Source organism: Sylvia atricapilla, chromosome 5 (assembly GCF_009819655.1).
Source record: "Sylvia atricapilla isolate bSylAtr1 chromosome 5, bSylAtr1.pri, whole genome shotgun sequence".
Lineage (NCBI taxonomy): Eukaryota > Metazoa > Chordata > Aves > Passeriformes > Sylviidae > Sylvia > Sylvia atricapilla.
The window spans coordinates 9,163,203-9,182,625 of NC_089144.1; the positions used below are offsets into that span (position 1 = coordinate 9,163,203).

At 41.8% G+C, this 19,423-nt stretch overlaps 1 protein-coding gene across 2 annotated transcripts in view; it reads right to left on the minus strand.

Annotated features, from left to right (window-relative positions):
* Nucleotides 1-3,633: 3,633 nt before the first annotated feature.
* The window catches only part of SLC2A13 (solute carrier family 2 member 13), a 148,128-nt gene continuing 132,338 nt past the window's right edge, over nucleotides 3,634-19,423 (minus strand). The window contains exons 8-11 of one of the 2 annotated variants that reach the window (XM_066318642.1): nucleotides 11,442-11,563; nucleotides 11,169-11,321; nucleotides 9,884-10,012; nucleotides 3,634-7,209 (exon numbers count right to left, since the gene is read on the minus strand). In XM_066318642.1, the coding sequence (XP_066174739.1) occupies nucleotides 7,190-7,209; nucleotides 9,884-10,012; nucleotides 11,169-11,321; nucleotides 11,442-11,563 (424 nt within the window). In that variant the 3' untranslated portion in view covers nucleotides 3,634-7,189. Of the gene's footprint in view, nucleotides 7,210-9,018; nucleotides 10,013-11,168; nucleotides 11,322-11,441; nucleotides 11,564-19,423 lie in introns of those variants that run through there. The other variant, XM_066318641.1, reaches the window with a different exon arrangement.

Sequence of the window (19,423 nt, forward strand, 5' to 3'; positions counted from 1 at the left end):
AGCCACAAGGAAACTTGACATACAGAGAGAATGCAAAAACTACCTCATCTGGTACCAGGCTGGGGGTGGAAGTTAGCCTTCACCCAGCTTACAAAAACTTTGCTTGCTCTTGACTTTTCCCCCATCATTTTTAGCAGCCCATGAGAGTAGAGCAGTGGGGACAGCAGCCCCAGCTTAGTTCCAAAGCTGCATGGGGCATCTGCCTCTCCCTCAGCCGACCAGCAGGTTATGGGTACCTCAAACACCAGGGAGAGCACAGAGAAGCCACACGAGACTGACTGACTGAGTCACATCTTGTGACAATCCAGTCACAGGGCACACTGACCAGACATCCTGCACAATGAAGGAGCCAACTGGGAGCAGTCAGACAGTTTTGATGCCATCCCATGAATATATTAAAACAAGTACCAATTTCATGGCAATGCTTATTCCAAGGCACCGCTTCCCAGTGGGGACGTGGCCACCTGTTGCAGGCCACAAGTGCCACTTTAGGGATGGAGAAGTCATCTGGCACTTGTAGGACAGCTCCTTATGTGACTGCCAACAGCCTCCCCTTTGCAACTACAGCTATGCTGAGGGACCCTGAGTGAAGGCTTCAGGCAGAAAATCTGTATGAGGGATTTGGTGACAGCTGGATGGGGACACAGGGTCTCACCAGCCTCAGCTGTGGAAATGGTTTGAAGAAGGAAAAGCTGAAGGGCTGGGAAGGCTGAAAATGCCACATGTTAAGGAGAAGGGCAGGATGTACCAGCAGAGCAGGGCTTGGCTCACCCTGTTCCTGTGCCTTGTCACCATGCATGAACTGGTGGATGCAGCTGGGAACAGAGAGCTGGCCATGAAAATCAGGACTAATTCTCTCTATATACGTGGTTTTGATAGATTGCCCAATTAACAAGGTGCACTGCAGCACTCAAGAAGTGTAAAAAAAATTAAAAATTAAAACCTATGAATCTAAGTCCTGGAAAAAACTCCCTATTTTTTAGAGAGAGATTTAGATCTTGAATCAGCTGCATCCTCAGCCCAGTGCTTTGCTCATCCCCTCAGCAAAATGCATCCTTCTGACCATCCCCCTCTACCCAGGACAGCTGGACACTGTCCCCTGACACCATGCAGTGGTGTGGCAGAGACACTCTGCCCCTACACTCACACTTCACTAACCATCCCCCATACCTTATGCCCTACTTCTTTCCCCCAGCCTCTGCTCACGATTTGTGTTTTTTCTGCTCATGTTGCCAAGGCAACCTGATCCAGCCTCAGTTCCACACATCACCTTGATTATGAAGTTTAGCTAATCCAGCCCCCTCTGCCCTCAAACTACTCACATATCTCAATCTGCCTCCCTGACAGGCCCCCAAACTCTCCCTGTTCCTTGAGGCATGGACCTTCCCCACCTCTCCAGCCCCCTTTCTCCACCTTTAATGATATAGAAGTTACAGTGAGGATGGACACATGATTCACTGCTTTTGTGAAAGTGGGGGGCCTTTGTTTTCCCTTCTCCCACCTGAGACCCCTCAAGGGATGTGCTCCCTTGGCACTGCAGCTTCTACACTTCTTGCACTGTGCATAACTCCTGCATCTCTGTAAGGATCTGTGTATTCTGAGCTTCTGCAGAATGATCCACAGAACAGGGCTGGTTTGGAAGCCTTTCATTTCCCTGCCCCTTTCTGCCTGCAGTAAAGGGCACCTAAGTCCCCCATGTGGTGCCAGCGTTAATGTGTTAAAAGACTGTAGGCAGGTCAATTTGGATGTGTTCTCCTCTTTTTTCCTTCATACAATATATCTTACTGCTCCATGTATGAGCCCCTGCTTTTCTGTTTGGCATTATGATTTTATCTAAGCTTTTATGGGATATCACAGCACCCAAAATCAGAGTGTGCTAGCTAAGGCAAAGGTTTCACATATCAGAAAAACAGATGGATTTTTGTATCCTCTGGAAACCCAGATCGCAGCATCTATAAAAGTATCCAACCAAATTAAACTCCAACAGCCCTCCAGATCTTCCTGTCAAAATCAAGATGCAGAAAATATTCCTGGTAGCTCTGCAGTTAACTCTCAAAAGGCAAAAGCTTCCCAAACTTTAGGTCTATGCAGAGCTTCTTGATCACCCACACATGCAGGTACTGGGTAGGTAACATGTTAAACAAGAGAGTGAAAACCTGCCCTGGAGACCAGCTAACAAACAGCCCCAGGATGAGAGTGTGGAACTGCTGATGGCAAGGGTGTGTGACTGGCTCCCACAAAGTTCAGCTGGCTGCTTGATGTGCTGTTAGACTGTCCATCAGGAGGAGCTGAGATGCCATTCATTTTGGGTCAAGTGGAAATGAAACTGCAGCAGCTGAAGCACCTGAGTATGTTTGTGCAGGGAACTCAGTGGAGGTGAGGGGTGACTGGAGGGACACCAGCTGAGGGGACAGTTGGCAACAGGTCTGTTTAACCAGCCCAGAGCAACTCAGCAGATGACCACTGAGATTAGAGAAAAAGGACTTTTTATTTCAGCTTACCTTTAAGTTTCCCATTTACTTTGCACAGACTGTAGGAGCCTTGAAAGAAGCACTTTGTGCCCTGCACAAAGCAAAGGCCACACAGCACTGTACGAGTGACTTTAGTTCAGATGGAGCATCACCCAGCCCTGATCCTGAAAACTGTCACTAAGATTTGCAGCAACTACTGCAAATGTAACTGCCTGCAGTTAAATCCTACAGAAGGGAGAATGCATTTGGCAAAAATCAATCCATCAGTAGTTGCTCTGTAATAGTAGCTGGAGCAGAGAGAAATGGCAGAAGGCAAAAAAATTGAGTGTTTAACAGCCGAGCCACCAGATTTTCATTATCCCACAAAGGTGCCAAGTAGTTTTGGTGACAAGTAATATGAAGTGCAGTCACTCATCACCTTTATAAGCACTATCAGGCAGAAACCCAGAAACAGAAGCTGTCAGTGCACAACGATGAGCTGCCTCGTTCCCCTCTTGGAGATACAGAATTGCCAAGCAGTCTCCCACTGCCAGCTTCTCCCCATGGGCTGTGATCTCTCTGCATCCTGGACCAGAAGGCTACAGCTCTGGATCTCACCAGGATTCAGTTGTGGTACCTTTGGTGAGTGGACGTAACAGAACCATTTTCCATTTGTTCTCGTGGTGCGATTCCTCTGTCACACTGGGGAGTACAGCCAGGACAGCCCCAGCACAGCACAGTCATGTTCATGCTGCTTTTTTTAGCCATCAAACTGATTCCAGCAATTTTCTTAATAAAACAGACAAAATTAGGACAGTTCCTCATTAGAAAACAGCAACTCTTGCTCTTCTCCCAGTCTATAATCAAGTCTGACTGTGTAAATTGCTGTAAGGAAACCAGTCTGTTTGGGCAGAGGACATTGCAAACCCATGGTGGGACACTGGGAAAGTTGGCAGCTCTGCACAGCTGCATTCAGGTCTTCAAACAAATCCTCCAGAAAGGAAGGGACACTTACCTGGTGTCACAGAACCATTCTCTGATTTGAAAAACATCATATTAAGATCATATTCAAAGCTATTCTCACCCTTCAGGCAAGCCCACAGCCTATCTGAGCTCAGTGCAAAGCTGCCACTCAAAAAGATGACCCAAATGCTCACAGAAATGAAGCCTTGAGAAAAATTCTGTAATTAAGTATCTCACCTTTTATTTTGTTCATTTACACTTCTGGCACTGACAATTCTTTGAAGATATTTATTTTTATGTAAAGACCAAACTTCATTAAAGCAATCATAAGTCAATTATATAATTTTACATCACTTAAGTTTCAGAAAATATACAACACTTTCATACATTATAGGCTTGACCGGTTGGAAATGGAAATGGCACATATTTGACATGGTTAAGAAATGACTTGGACAATCCAGCAAATTGTTTTGCCAAAACCTGTTTTGTACTGAATACAATAACCAGTGCCCAGGGATTACAGTGTGCCTGATGGCACCATGTGCCCATTATTCAGCATGGAATTATTTCTATCAACTTGGTCCCTGATGACATCTCAAATATTCTACATGGCATTTGTCACACAAAGGTCCAGTTAACCATTTCGTAGAGGAGTGAGACTCACAATGGAAAGCAGAGACATGACTCGTGCCACTTCCCAGTGACGTCCTGGACCAGCAGGACACTGAGCACATGGAGAATATCAAGCACATGAATAATCCTCTCAGTTTCAGGGGGACTGGTGGAACACCTGAAATCAAACAGCTGGCAGGCGTGCGCGAGGCAGGGCCTGCAGTGTAACACCCCAGCACCATGAAACCACCTCGTTTCACACCTGCTGAGCATCCATGAAGTTTCTCCTGCAGAAGTCACGATGATGGTCATACATTCAGTCCTCTACAAAGTCTGTGTAATGTTTAAGGCAGCAAGAGAAATTTGCCTTTATTTTAACACTTCAGAAACAGATGATTCCTTTAGAAATAGGTGGACAATAGTCATAATTCATCAATATACTCCTTATTTATATAAATATGATGAAAGCAATTTCTGACAGAATTTTTCTCAACAAAATCAAGGAATGTATCTGAACTGGAGTTGAAGCTTTAAAATTACATGTGCCAGATCATTCACATGTAACATACTGTCTAGGGACAATGTGAAAAAGCAGGGATTTAGATGAAGTCTGTACTCTTGAGGCCTGACTCTTGTCAAACTTCCCCTGGCATGAGTGAGCTCTACTGAAGCCAACGAGTGAGCACCTCTGATGAGAGGTGTGAGTAAGGTTAAAAACATGCCGCTGGTTCACACTAACAGGTCATTGTGGCTAAAGTATATTCTCATATACAGAACTCTGCAACACTATTAACACCCATTTACAAAACACTACAGTGATGGTTATTGGCACATAAAAAACTCCTTCTCTATATGAAAACATACACAAAATAGATAAGAACTGCCTTTTTTTTTTCAGACTTTTAAAATCTATATATAGTCGCCTTTGAGGAATTTTAACTCCCAGTATCACAAACAACAATATTTCTTTAACAATGTTCACCTAGAATTTTACTGTGCTGACATTTGTAACACTGCCACAATCTAGACCACTTGTGGATTATGCTTAACTGTACTGTACACAAGGTGATGAAGATTGATAGAAAACCACTAAGATTTCTGCACAAAAGTATGACTTGTTAAAATCCAGAGAACAATTGAGTCACTTTATAGGCAGCAGCTACATGTAAGCTGTAAATGTTACCCGCAATAAAAACACATTTTGCCATAAAGCACATATTGTGGCATTATCTGCTTCTGGCCTGGTACACAAAGCTTGATTTTCTTCCCAATGCAGAGGAATGGGTTTGGTTAGCTCGATTCTTTCAGAAAAAAAGTGCACACATATCTTACTCTTTAAAGTGCTTTGCAAAACTGTCTCTTCTGCCTTGATTTCTACCCCAAGATCATTCTCTGCCTCTTTTGCAGCAGTGATGTTCAGCCAACAAAGGCCCTTATGCAAGTAAAATTTCACAACAACCATGTCAGAAGAGCATCAACGAGAAGAAGAAAGCTGGGTAAAAGTGGAGAAGTACAGTGTCTGTCTTTCCCTTGCCCACTGAAAGCCTGTGGGACTGCACTCAAAACTCCCATGACCTAAGGCAAGATCCCTGCTCAGGGCCTGCAGCAGTCCCTGAAGGTCAAAACTTCTCCCCAGTGCTCAGCCCAAGTGACTACGAACGGCAAAAGAGATTTCACCAAGGAAAAGTGTACTAGCTTTGCCAAGTCCACTCCACTTTCTCACCTCCACACAGGCAAGGGAGAGGTGAAGTGCTTCTTCCCCTGACAGCCCCTCCATTCCTATCCACAGGACCAAACACAGTCCCTTGCCCCACCATGCTCACCCCACAAGGGAGACAAGTCAGAGACTGCTCCTGCTGGCTACAACACCCATCTCTACTGAAATTTGACTCTGTGGGGCTTTCTATGCATCATTTCCTTCTTCTCCCCTCTCAACCCTAACTCCTACACGAGTGAAATGCAGCATTTTCAACCCATGCAAAAGTAAGTCAGTGCTGGAACAATGGTCTTTGTGATTTCCCCTTTCTTGCTCCAAATTTCTGCCAGCGTTGTCACTGCACCTCCCAAGGACACGTCTCCAAGAGTGACCGATCCAAAGTGTCCACACAGCAATGCAACTCCAGCCCCCCAAATGACTCCTGCGCCTTGCTTTGACTCTATCTCTTTTCAAAACAGGTTTGGTTCTCTTGTTAAAAGATTTTGACCAACAAAGCAACAAGGGGAAGAAAAAAGTGCCAAATTATCTCAAATTATTCAGCACGGTGAACAAACTACTATAAGCAAATTAACATGAATTAAATTTTAAAAATATTAAAAATGCATCAGGACTTGTTTCTTTTATAGTTGGTGTTACCTCACAAGATGTAGAGCTGGAAGTTAATTCAGAATTAAAATATCTCAAATTGTTGCGTATAATCAATATGCCCAACTCAGCCAGCAATATTACTCTAGCACTCCTGATGCACAGAATACCTGAATTAAGTGTGCAGTCCTTGTGAAGAAACAATTTCACCTCTTCTGCAAAAAGCTTTCAATAAAAGAATATTGTGCTTAGACATTATTTACGCTACTTCATAAATTAAAACCTTGCAATAAGAAATTACTCAGTTACACTGTATTTTTGTTCTTTTACCTGGAATGTTATTAAGTCTACCTTTAGCAAAATTCGCTTAAAACTTAAAATACTCATAAATATAAAAAATATTTGCAAAATAGAAACATATTTCTAATTTTCTTCATAAACTCTAAATATTCACAGATTCTAAAAATAAAACCCTAACAGGATAAGGTTAATTTGAAATATCTGATCTCATTTTTAATACATATGATGCTTGGGACTAATGCTCAGTAAGGTATGGAACGCTGTCTCGGTGTGAAGAAACCTAAAAGGAAGACTTAAATCCTGCTCTCCACGGGCACAGAACAGGGAGGGACAATACAGAAGCCAATGTATTTTGTACCCTCATGGCCAGTAGCAGTGAGGAATAAAATCCATGTTTCAATCGCTGTGTCTTGTGAGAAAGGACAGGGGATACCAACCTTCTGAAAACCGTTTTCAGTAAGACTGAACGTGTGTGAGAAAACGAGCCCAGTGCTGCACGCGACTGAGCGCCCCTTTGGGCAGGTCCATGAGACAAGGCTGGCAGAGAGATGGTCTTCTGCTGCTAAAAAGCCCCAGCACTGCCTGCAAAACAGAAGAGGCTGCTGACCCCGTGACAGTGACCTTTCCAGCGACTTGGCTTCAGCTGTGCCCAGCACCTGCAGCGTTCCCTCTCCCTGGGGACACAAGTGTGAGGTCAGCGCTGACACGGGGCCGGCGCTGGGACACCAGGTGCCACTGCAGCAAAACACACCAAGCAAGGGAGTGTTCACAGGTGTGAGCTCGTGCTCTTGGGGCCATCAGAACCCTAAGTCCCCACCCCCAGAAGGCAGCAAATACCCACTTAAACCTATCAACTGCGTAAGCACAAGCTGGCTGTTACACACCTACTCACACACTGCTCTAGGTAACAAAACTGCTTCCAATACAGGTCTTCAAACACTATTTTTTTGGTTTCACAAAGAAGTTAATTTCTCCTTGAAACGATTTTGTTCTTCTCTGTGCCAAGTATCTCTTTTTCTCATTTCAGGTACCGCGCCTTCAGTGAAGGCTTCGGCCAAATGGAGACATCCTGCAGCAGGGGCATTTGCAGAGAGGTCTGAGGACCTCAGCATTTTCAACAGATAGGTCTGGAGATCTCAGCATTTTCTACAGCTGGTGTTTTCAAGCATAAAAATATTGTGCGCTTAAAAGGGAGGCAAGATGGAAGGCATGAGAATCCAGCCCTCTCACCACAGAGGAGATGTTAAAGGTTGAGCTGCTCTTTGCAAAGATTCATTTGAAATTCCCTCTGTCTACGATATTTTTCCCTACTAACCCCGTCAAGTCACAGAGGGATTCCTTACAACGTTTTCTTTCCAAAATTATTTCTCTGATTAACATAAAAAAACCCAAACCAAAACAAACAAAACAAAACAAAACCAAACCAAAAAACCCCACCCAAATCCCTGAAGTTCAATAAATGGAGAATAAGAACTCCCCTCATAGAAGATTAGATAACATAATGTCAGACTTCTTTACAACAACAAAACCCCATGTTATCCAATAAAAATAATTTAGTAACAAATATCCAGGCTTGGTTTTGATAGCAATCCAACATTAAAAATATTTTTTAACCCAAGAAAAACCCACAAAACAAATCTACAAAAGCTAATGGACCTAATGAAGCTAATGAACCTAATGACTTCTTTAATCTTTACATAATGAAAAATAAATGTATTTTTTACCAAATAAATGGGCATCAGCCCACAGGCAGAGGAATTTTTCCACATTCTTTCATGAAGCAAATGTTTCAAAGATAAGAATTTGAATTGTTGATGCTTTCAAACTCATATCTTTGAAGACTTAAAGCAGTGAGGACAGGAGAAAGAAAAAAAAAACATAAGATTTTTATGTAGCTGCATAAAATTCAATTTGCCAAGGCAAGCAATCATGGCAGGCAAATAAAATACCATTCATATTTTCATTATCATGCTAAAGGTGCCAAGTTAGTTTTGTGCCTGACATTTTCTTGACAGGTTTGCAATGCTTCAGTAAGGCAATTAATATGAGATGCAGGCTTCTGCCCATGGCTAATATTTCTCTTTAGATCCAGCAAGACACCAACTGACTAAGGAAATTTGAAGAAAAATGTGCTGGGAGTCATTTACTCTGCACATATGGAGATAAACTGAAGGCAATAATTATTCACAAGCAAAAGGGGCAGGAGGGATGACCACTGTGCATTTAGCAGCACAAACCCTCTCCCCTCCTTCTCTTTTGGCTAATGGTATTTTTGTGTCCAGAACTAAGCACAAACAAATACGTTCAAATGCTGAAAAATAAAACAAATATATATATATTTTTTTTTAACTGAAGCCTCTGTGTTGTACCTAGCAATACACACCAAGTACGTTTGTACGTGAGGCCACGTGCTGAGCTCTGTTTTACTGCTGTCAGTAATTAATTTTGCCAGTTTTTCTCACAAACATAAACTCCCAACTGCAGCGTGTACTCAGGAGCAGCAGTGGATGGATAACAGACACACACCACCCGAGTGAACCCCCATCCAGGTGAGTATGGCTCTCTATTTGCTGTCTCAAATAAATAATGAAAATTCTCTCTGGGTAAATTTGGGAAACATCCCTCTGATGGATACAGTAGATATTTGTATTTTCCCAATCACTTAAACCTTTTAAATAGTTACTTTTACAGCAGCTTATGCATTCATCCTTTGTTATGCTGCACAGCAGAGCTTCTTCCTTGGCTCCTGTGGGATGGGGATTCGACAGCTGTCAGCTGCTTTCTCATCAGCCACTTGATTATTTTAGATTTTGCCAGTATTGGAGATAAGGACAGCCCCTGACCATCTAGGATAGCCTTCTGTGTTCATCTGGTACAGTGCACCCTACTAAACATCTGGGGATGGAGCAGTGTCACACACACTTGGTCAAGTCACTTAATTGTGGAATTCAATATCTTTTGGAAGCCATTGCTTTTAGTTATCAAGAAAATGCTAGCATACTGAATTTCCTCCCAAATGGAGCATTTCTGAACATGAAGGCATTTTTAAATACACAGTAGAAAGGAGAACCAGACCAGAAGCAGGGCAGTGAGGTCATCAGAGAGCTGCTTTTCCCCCAGAAGGCTTTTAAATGATTAAATACATCAGCAGCTGAAAATTATTCCACATCAGAAGCATCATTGTCAGAAAGATGGTAATTACTTCCCTTCACCCGAATATACTCGATATACCTCCCTTCATCAGAATCTGACATACCACATGTACATAGCCTGTTTTCAAACAAAGATTCAATTTCCTCCAGTTTTTTCCCTTTAGTCTCAGGAAGGCAGCCATAGATGAAAACCAGTCCCAAGGCAGCAAACCCTGCGTAGAGGAAGAAGGCTCCTGCAATGTAAAACCATTGTCACAGTCAGTTATAGAGGTTCCCATCCCTCCTCTGTGCCAGAGCAGAGGGAGTGACAGAAGCAGCAGGCTGTGGCTTCAAAAGGGACTGCAAAAGCAAAGGCTGGAGTGGCAGGGTTACAACAATGAGCTGTGGGGCTCTGGGTTTAAGAAAAGGACTCTTTATTGCCCCATTCCTCAGCAAAGTAAATTAACAAAGGCAATTCCAATTTACATGGGAGATAATACACATCCTTTCTGGGCAAGTTGCCCTGCTCTTAAAATAAACAGCAATTAGACAATCACATGCCCAAAAAAAAAAAAAAAAAAAAAAAAAAAAAAAGCAGATGTGAAAGGGAAGAGCTTTCTTGGTTTGTCTTGACAGTGAAGGACACATTAAGACAAGTCCTCAAAATTAAAAGTTCCAGCAAAAGAAATGAGTCAAGATTAAAATAATGTTTGTGACTTTTACATCTAATTATTATTTAAAAGTGCTTTGTGGTGACAATTAATACTGAGAAAGCGTGTTCCTGCCCACAGTCCACCATACCTAGAGGGGCAGAGCAGGTACCAAAGGACCAAGAAACATTTACCTATTGTTGTTACACTGATGGCTCAAAGGAATAACAAGTAGAGCTGAAAGGTTCTGCACTAGTAAGGATGTGAAGGCCACATCAACTCCCTGGCAGATTAATGTGATTTAAATGACTTGTGCTGGAGTGGCTGAGCAGTAACCTGACAAACACTCCACAGGGTTCCCACAGACAGCACCTTATCAACAGCTGTATTTCTGCAAGTACCATCCAGAAAACTGGCCTCGGATGTCACCATAAACTGGAAAACTGCAGATGCTGTCACCTTAAGTGGGAGTCAGCATTATTTCATTAAATCAAAAGCAGGTCGTTTTTTTTCCAGCTTCCCTGTTTTAATCAACTGTCTAGGTTCTCAGTTAAGGACAAAAATAAATGTTTCTTATGAAATCCAGACCAAACTCTATGATCCAAGCAGGTAATATCAGATCTCTACTCTTATGAAACCACAGTGGGTTTAGAACACTGCTTTGACACTTCATAGCAAAACCAGTGGAGGGACCCAGAATCCAGAGAAAATCTCTGTGCCAATGGGAGCACTGCACATTTGGACACATACTGTTACTTACCATAGTATGTCAGATATTCAGCTGTATGCAGAAATGTCAGTGACACGAGCACATTGAAAACCCAGTTGACTCCAGAAGAACAAGCGTTTCCTGTACTTCTAGCCCAAAGTGGATAAATTTCAGAATTGACAGTCCAGGGCATAGGACCCATCCCTAAGAATCAGGAATAAAAGGATCAATCTGACTTTAATGGCTGGACTCAGAAATATAATTAACATGTAGTTTCACTATTTGACATTTTAAACTTATATGTGAAAACAAGTATTTTCTTACCAGGTGCAAAGAAAACCAAATACAAAATAAGGCCCAGAAGTGCTGTCCAAGAGTAGGGAGTGGGGCAGAAATTGTATGCCCAAAATAAATCTTCCTTTTTGAATACAGTTTCATTTGAACACCTGAAAATCAACAAAACTCCTTTTTATTAAAGAATTTTCAAGGCAATAGTTGACATTGCAATAGAAACATGGCAAGTAATGTCTCAGTAAAAGCTGGCTAATGTACATGTAAGATAAAAAAACTTAATCCCTGTAAATTTATCAACATCTTTGAGCAAAGTTCTGCACTCAGAAATGTGGTTTGTTTTTTTTTTCCTCAAGCCTGGTCTTCAGGGGAGTAATCAGCAGAACATTCCTGAATTTAAACACCTGCCTTGTATTTACAGATCTCCTTCAAACAACCAGTTGTTACTACAAAAATGGTGATACCAAAGCCATTAAGACCAATTCACAGGAATATCACACAGTATACAAAACCAGCTGCAGCAGCAGGGCTTTGAGCTAAAGATGCTGCACACAAGGATTTAAGGTGAGATGGAAGTTAGTCCTTATGTCACTGCAGAACCAAACACATGTGCCACACTTCAGGTGTAATCAGCAACGTCTATGGAGTGTGCCAAGGTCACGTGAAGTTACAGAGAAAAGAGGTGTGCATTTCCCTTCCTACACAATGAAATAGTTTAGGAGAAGGTAGTGCTTGTAATTAGCTACTGAAAGAAAACGTGTCTATTACAAGGACCATGTGGGAATTCCTTATTTCAAGGAATAGGTATAAGATCAGGTATTTCCCTCTGACTGCCAGTGATATGACATTTTTAAAGACATACTGGCAACTTTATTTTTTGTTATAGTTTTTTTTTTAATTAACATTTGTTTAAAGGAACAAGTTATAAATGTAACTAATGAAACTCTTCAGCTGCCACCACATCAATTGCTAGAGATGAAAAACCCTATACTTTTGGGAGAGAAGACTTAAGCAGACACGACTCTTTCATATGCAAACAACGTTATTTACTTGCAAAGAAGAAATCACAGAGAGCTGAACATCTGCCCGGGTTATGATTTCCAGATCAGTTCAGCACTTCTGTGAAGGATATGACCCTCCTGACAGTAGGGAAACCAGAATGAAGATGCCTGCAATGGGCAGTAGGTGGGCAACAAGCTGTGGATGGTGGAGTAACATCCACCCCTCAGTGCTTCAGAGCTGAACAGCAATGTGCTGATGGCCAACCCACCAGCACTCCTGGGGCAGACATCTTCCCTATGTTATCACTGATGAAAGGACAACATTTAAAGCAGGATATCATGGTGAAGTCCCAGACTCAAGTTCAGGACAGCTGGAAATCCAAAGCTCAAAAATATTTAAAAGAGAGACTTTACCCTACAAATACTGGAAAAATGCATGTCTGAACCTTGGTAAAGCCTTAATGCTTCCTTAATGGCAGTAACCTGTAAGATTTGCAGTTCACTTTGCACTTGAGGAGCACCTGATGAAATGGAGAAATGTTAACCCTTAATTTGGGGTCAGCAATGCAGACAGTGCCAGTGTGCACCTTTGCACCCTGCCTTGCTGATTTCCCCTAGAAAGGCCATCTCATCCAAGGCATTGATTAATTTTCACTCTTGAAGTGGAAAACACATAGAAAACAGATCAGCTGAACATCCCTCTCAAAGACACATCCTTTGTGCCTGGATACAGACTGGCCCACTGCAAGAACACAGGAGTGCCACTGCTTTAACATCATCACTTTTGCTTCTTTTGCTGTTATGCGAGTTTCATTTGCAGGTGTTTGTAATGAATACAAGCTGATGAGCACTTTTAAACGTCTTGCTGCTGAGATGAGTTTCTCCATTCTGCCCAGCCAGATTGGCAGCTCTGCAGAGAGGGCCTCACGCTTTCTCTCAAACAAAAGCATAAACAAAGACATACTTGGTTTATTATCCTGCAGCCATCTCCATGGGCACAAACCAACATGCTGATTCATGCAGACACAATTGCAGGCAGGTCAGCGTGTTTCCTTCCCCTGCCATCTTTCCCCAGTTGTGTCCTACTTTTGACAGAGTGGAATACAAAATGATACAAGGGAGAATCAGACATCTCCAAAACCTCCTGTGACTGAGGCCATTCATCTATTCTCCACTGTCTTCCCCTTACAGAGAGAAAATTTTGTTGCAAAAAAAGAAGATTTAGTGCAATGAAAAGGAAAAAAACAGTACTTGAGACTAGATTAAATAGAAACCTGGCAGTAATAAACTGTGCTTTGCTTATCCTTCAGTTGTCAACCTGCATGGTACACATAGTAAAAGTGAAGACATCTGCATTTGCTGGCATCTTGCAGTGCTGGGAATTTTAAAAAAATAACACTCTGTGGATATTTGTTCAAGCTCTATTACTGTGCTGAATCTACTTCTCTACCACTGTTCCTATAAGACCTATTATTTTGCTGAAGAACGTATTTATAATTAGCATATTGTTTATTACCAGAAAAAATTCTGAATTTTGTCCTGCATGAAAGGGAGCATATATGATGGAAGCAGAGGAGCAGCTACCCATAGCTTCATAAGCTGAAACACAGAACAAAATCAAAGAATCATAGAATAGTGTGATCTGAAAGAGACCTTAAAGATCATCAAGTTCCAGTCCCTGCCTTCCATGGGCAGGGACACCTTTCACTAGACCAGGTTACTCAGAGCCCTATCTAAACTGTCCCCGAACACTTCCAGGGATGGGGCATCCACAGTTTCTTTGGGCAGCCTGTTCCCCAGCCTGTTAACATCCCTGTGGATGATCTGGATGTGGGAATTGTGTGCAGCCTCAGGAAATTTGCAGACAACACCAAGCTGGTGGGAGTGTTGATCTGCTTGAGGGTAGGAAAGCTCTGCAGAGAGACCTGGACAGACTTGATCAATGGGATGAGGACAAAACTGCAGGAGGTTCAGTAAGGCCAAATGCTGGGTCCTGCACTTATTCCCAGCAACCCCGTGCAGTGCTCCAAGCTGGGGCAGGAGTGGCTCAAGAGCTGTTTGGCAGGAAGAGACTTGGGTGTGCTGGTTGACAGCAGGCTCAATGTGAGCCAGAGTGTGCCCAGGTGGCCACGAAGGCAAATGGCATCTTGGCCTGTAATCAAGAGTGTGGTGGCCAGCAGGAGCAGGGCAGTGATCATCCCACTGTACTGCACCTCAAATCCTGTGTACAGTTCTGAGATCATCAATTCAAAGAGGACATTGAGATGCTGGAGCATGTCCAGCAATAAGGCTCATGAATGGTTTAGCAAACAGATCTTAGGAGAAATGGCTGAGGGAGATGGGTTTTTTAGTCTTGAGGAGACTTAGGGGGCATCTCATCACTGTCTGCAACTACCCAAAAGGAGATTGCAGTTAGACGAGGGCTGGTCTCTTCTACAGTGACTGAAGTAAGAGGACAACAAGAAATGGCCTTAAGCTGAGACAGGGGGCATTCAGGTTAGATACTAGAAGTTTTTTGCCCTGTTAGGGTGGTCAGGCATTGCAATAGGTTGCCCAGAGAGTGTTGGAGTCAGCATCCCTGGAGGTGTTTAAGAGGCTGCTGCTGGGCGACATGCTTTAGTGTTTACAGTGGCAGTACTGGGCTGATGTCAGACTTGATTTTAAAGGGCTCTTGCAACCTGCTGATTCTATGGTTCCACGAGGTTCACATGGGCCCAGCTCTCAAGCTTGTCCAGGCCCCTCTGGATAGTTTCCCTTCAACATGTTAAATGTTAACAGCACCACAGAGCTCGGTGCTGTCTGCAAACCTGCTGAGGGCACACTCGATCCCACTGTCCATGTCATCAACAAAGATCTCAAACAGCACCAGCTCCAGTACTGACCCCTGAGGAATGCCACTTGTCACTGCTGTTCACTTGGTCATTAAGTTGTTGACTGCAACACTTTGAGTGACCATCCAGGCAATCCCCTGTAAATGGTACAAGGGAAATGGTGCAATCAGGTACTGGTGCAAAGAGCTGGTATCTACCAATACACTGAGCAATAGTCATATTGGTACAACCAGTGAAGACACACCACATCACAGCCTCTGACATTACTGCCAAACCAAAACCATGAAAATGCTACTCTAGAAACCTTTCCTACTCTGGAAACCTTTACTGCGAGTTTCTTTGGCTATGTATTTTCTACAGGCTACTGAAGACACACATCAGTTCTAATTAGTGAAAGTCTGGCCTACCAACAATTGAGGCAAAAAATTCAACTGACTAGAAATAAATGAGAAGATGATTGGTAGATTTTCAAATTAAAAGCACTATATGGTCAGTTTCAAAATCACAGAATCCATCCTCTATCAGATATGGCCTCAAGCTCAAAAGAACTAAAGCTCTGCTCCTCATCTCCTAAAGTTAACTTCATATGGCACATAAAAGAAGTAAGAAAAGAGCCAGTGTAGGGAGTCTAAAATATTATTGTGAATAATAGGAGGATGAAACAGGATAAAACTATTTCCTTGATAATCAATGTAAATTTTCCTAATATTTGAGGCATTTTGGCTGTACAAGAATTCTGAATCACAACACTGAAAAACCCAGTGTGAGAAATGGTTGGGCAAGACATAGCACAGACACAAGACAGAGACCAATTTGATCTTCTTCTCAAATATCTATTAATTTTCACTTTGCTGTACTGTGAGGACTGCCTAGCCCTAAAGATACAGCTTTTGCACGAATTGTTTCATTGTGAACAGTTAATATATTTTTAATATGAAAGCTGCTGACTTATCGTTGTCTTTTAATCCCTTCAGAAGTATCTTAAATGGATTTAGATCAAAAATCTTAAAAGGTCAAAATTCAAATCAAGTCAGGCAAAGGAAATTACTTCTGAAGAAAAACACTAACGTGATGGTCCATCTCTGTAAAATGCTTGTTAGAACAAGCACATTTCAAAATTACACGTTCTGCTCTGAGATAAACTTTGACATCAAGTGCTGATGGCACAGAAAGATTTTATAGTTAATTCACAGTTTCACTAATCCCCCATTTCTTTGTTCTAACACAAGTAAAACTACTTAAGGGCTGCTCTTAAGCCAGCCTTTTGTCCCTGGGTTATCAGGATCATGATAATCTACGATTTGCCAACTTAAGTCTCGAGTGTAACACAAATATATTTGATTTACTAAAAATCTTGTTCAAGGGGATTTTTTAAGTCTCCTGTGTAGAGTGCTGACTTTTTTAACATGGCAACCCACTCAAAAACAGAAATTTATGCCGAGTTTATTGACTCATGTTTTCGTCTGAAGTCTGTCATGGAAATGACACAGGACAAAAGAGACATAATTTGGAGTAGTTGCTGTTTGGATGGAGGAAGGTTTTTGTGGGTGATGCTTGGGAACAACTAAGATTATTTATCCACAAGCAATTACTCATGCTGCAGAAGAATCTGAATCTCAACATTTGGATTAATTCTCATAAGTTCAAGCCCTTCTTCTTCTGCTAAACTTATTTAGTCGTCTGAACAACTCCCCAGCTACCTCAGAGGGCAGAATTTAGCAAGGTGCCAGATGAACTGTATAACAACTTAGAGGTAGTCAGACAGTAACTAAGGAAAACTTTCTGTAAACTGCCTCTACCCTGTCCATCAAATGGCCTCTCAAATCCACCCATGTACATCCAAAATTACATTAGCACAACCCACAGAAACCAGTTAAACCATGAGGCATAGTTTCACTATAAAACAGCATATTCTGTTTTAAAGAAAAATCCTTGCTCCTTTTTTATACATGCAGCAAGATGCTGTCTAAAGCATCAAGTGAACTGCAACTCCACCTGAAGGCAACAGATTACTTTAAACCTGACTAATGTCTGAATCAATAATTTCTAAGCTTTCTCACAGTTCCTCAGCTACTGTCATCCACGCCTCAGAAGCTCCACACCTCTCTGGAGAAGTTTGCATTTATCACTTTGACTTTATAGTTTACACAGAGAAAGAATTCTTGCATTAAACCAGATGTTACCTAAAAACATGCAGATAAAGCTTCTTGCACCAGATGACAGCAACTGAAAAACAAAAAACATCCCCAAAACCCCCAAACCAAAACAAACCACCCCAAAACCCTAGACAACCAGAAAAGAACAAACAGATGCAGCCTTGAAAAACTATTGCCACAAAACTTAATGGGATTTCTTACACATTGCTTAACCTTCATTGCATAAAAAACAAACAGAGTTTTGAGACACTTATTGAAGCCTTTTGCTGTAACTGGCAAGGAGTTTAAAAAATACTAGCATATGTTTCAAAAACCTGGAAAAACAGTTTAGTTCACATCAAAGAAAGCAAATTGCACCTCAGCAGACGACAGGTGCATCTGCACGTGATGGAAAATGCCTTTATTACACTGACCCCCCTGCTACAGGATCTATCCATTATAACTACACAGCTGATGATTTAAGAACCATTCCCAGTCTAAATGATTCCATGATTCTCAGTCATGTCAGAACACACACCTGCAAGAGACTTGGGACACTGTTCTGATTTACCTCTTCCTGGCTACAGGATCACATAATTTTTAAATATGAACATAATTTTTAAATATTGATGAACATAATTTTTAAATATTATTATTTATTTACCTAAGAAGCTTTAGGTTTGAATTCAAACACTTTCACAAGCTGAGAAATTTCAGCTTTGCAACTGCATTTGAATTTGCCTGACAAACAGATTGCTGGAGCTGTTATTCAGTCTGAATAGACTGAGCAAGAGCCTGGAAACAGGAGCAATTTTTCCCCATGACAAATAGTTACCCAAAGTTAATCACATCAAAGGGGTTCTTAACTGTTTGCTGATCTGGACATTTCAGTACTTTTGCAACCACCTATTAGTGGATTCTGAAGTGTGGAGAACACAGTTGTGTCTGTTGCCAAAGGAAGGAACTCAACTGTCTGACACTGCCAGATGGACACTCCTGAGCTGTGGGGCTAGGCAAGCACCTTTGGTGGGATTAGGTAACTCTAATCTCCCATGAAAAATGGTCAGTTTGGGATTTGCCTCAGACTTCTTTTATCCTACACAAGCACCTTGCAAGTCCTCGTGGCTACCTCCAAGCTGTCAGCTACAATCCCCCATTCTGCTGTCATACCCCAAGGGTTTCAAGCTTCATTCCTCATCATATCTACCCAGAGGGGAGAGACAGAGTTCTCTGCTACTGCCAGAACTCTGCCCAACAGGCTTCTCCATCATCTTTGGTGCACTCCTTACCTGGAGAAATGGACTCAAACCAGAAAAATGCAGAATAGTGTTTCCACAGTGTTAAAACTCAATCATTTCAGACCTCACAGCAGCTGACAGTACACTCAAAAACCGGGAGCAGAAATAAGTATATACCAGGTTTTTGTTACAGGACACACAATTACCTTGATCACACTACACAGAGATTGACTTATTTTTCTTTCCAAGCTTTCTCCTACCCAAAGTATTAGATGATCACAAAAAGTGTCAGGAAACATCTGGTGCCTCTGTGCTCTGCAGTGTCCTATCCTAGTCCTAATTCTGATTCTGACTGGACACACTTGGTTTATCTCAGTACAAATTTGAATTAACTAGTAATAATTAAATTTTATTATTTCATAATCATAAATAATTCAGATATTATATTAATAGCACAAGAACTTGTGAGAGGTCATACAACTATGAAACATAATCAACTTTTCACTTAACAAACACATAGTAGTCCTAAGTACAGAATTTTAATGCACAGAATTCAAATTAAAAGCTGATCAAAATGCAAAAACTTAATTAGTTTTGAGCATAAGCATGACATTAGCTGAATGTCACTGTCCTTCATGCATTTCTGCTTGTGATCATTTCAACTCCTTCAAGCACTAGGTAATAGGTCACAGTTTCAAAATATAGTATTTTGTGTTTCTTTTCAATGTTGGACATTTTCAGGTACAAAATTAGCTGTCCAACTGAGAGAAAATAAAAAAAGGAATGTGGCTTCTTTCTTTCATTTTTTGG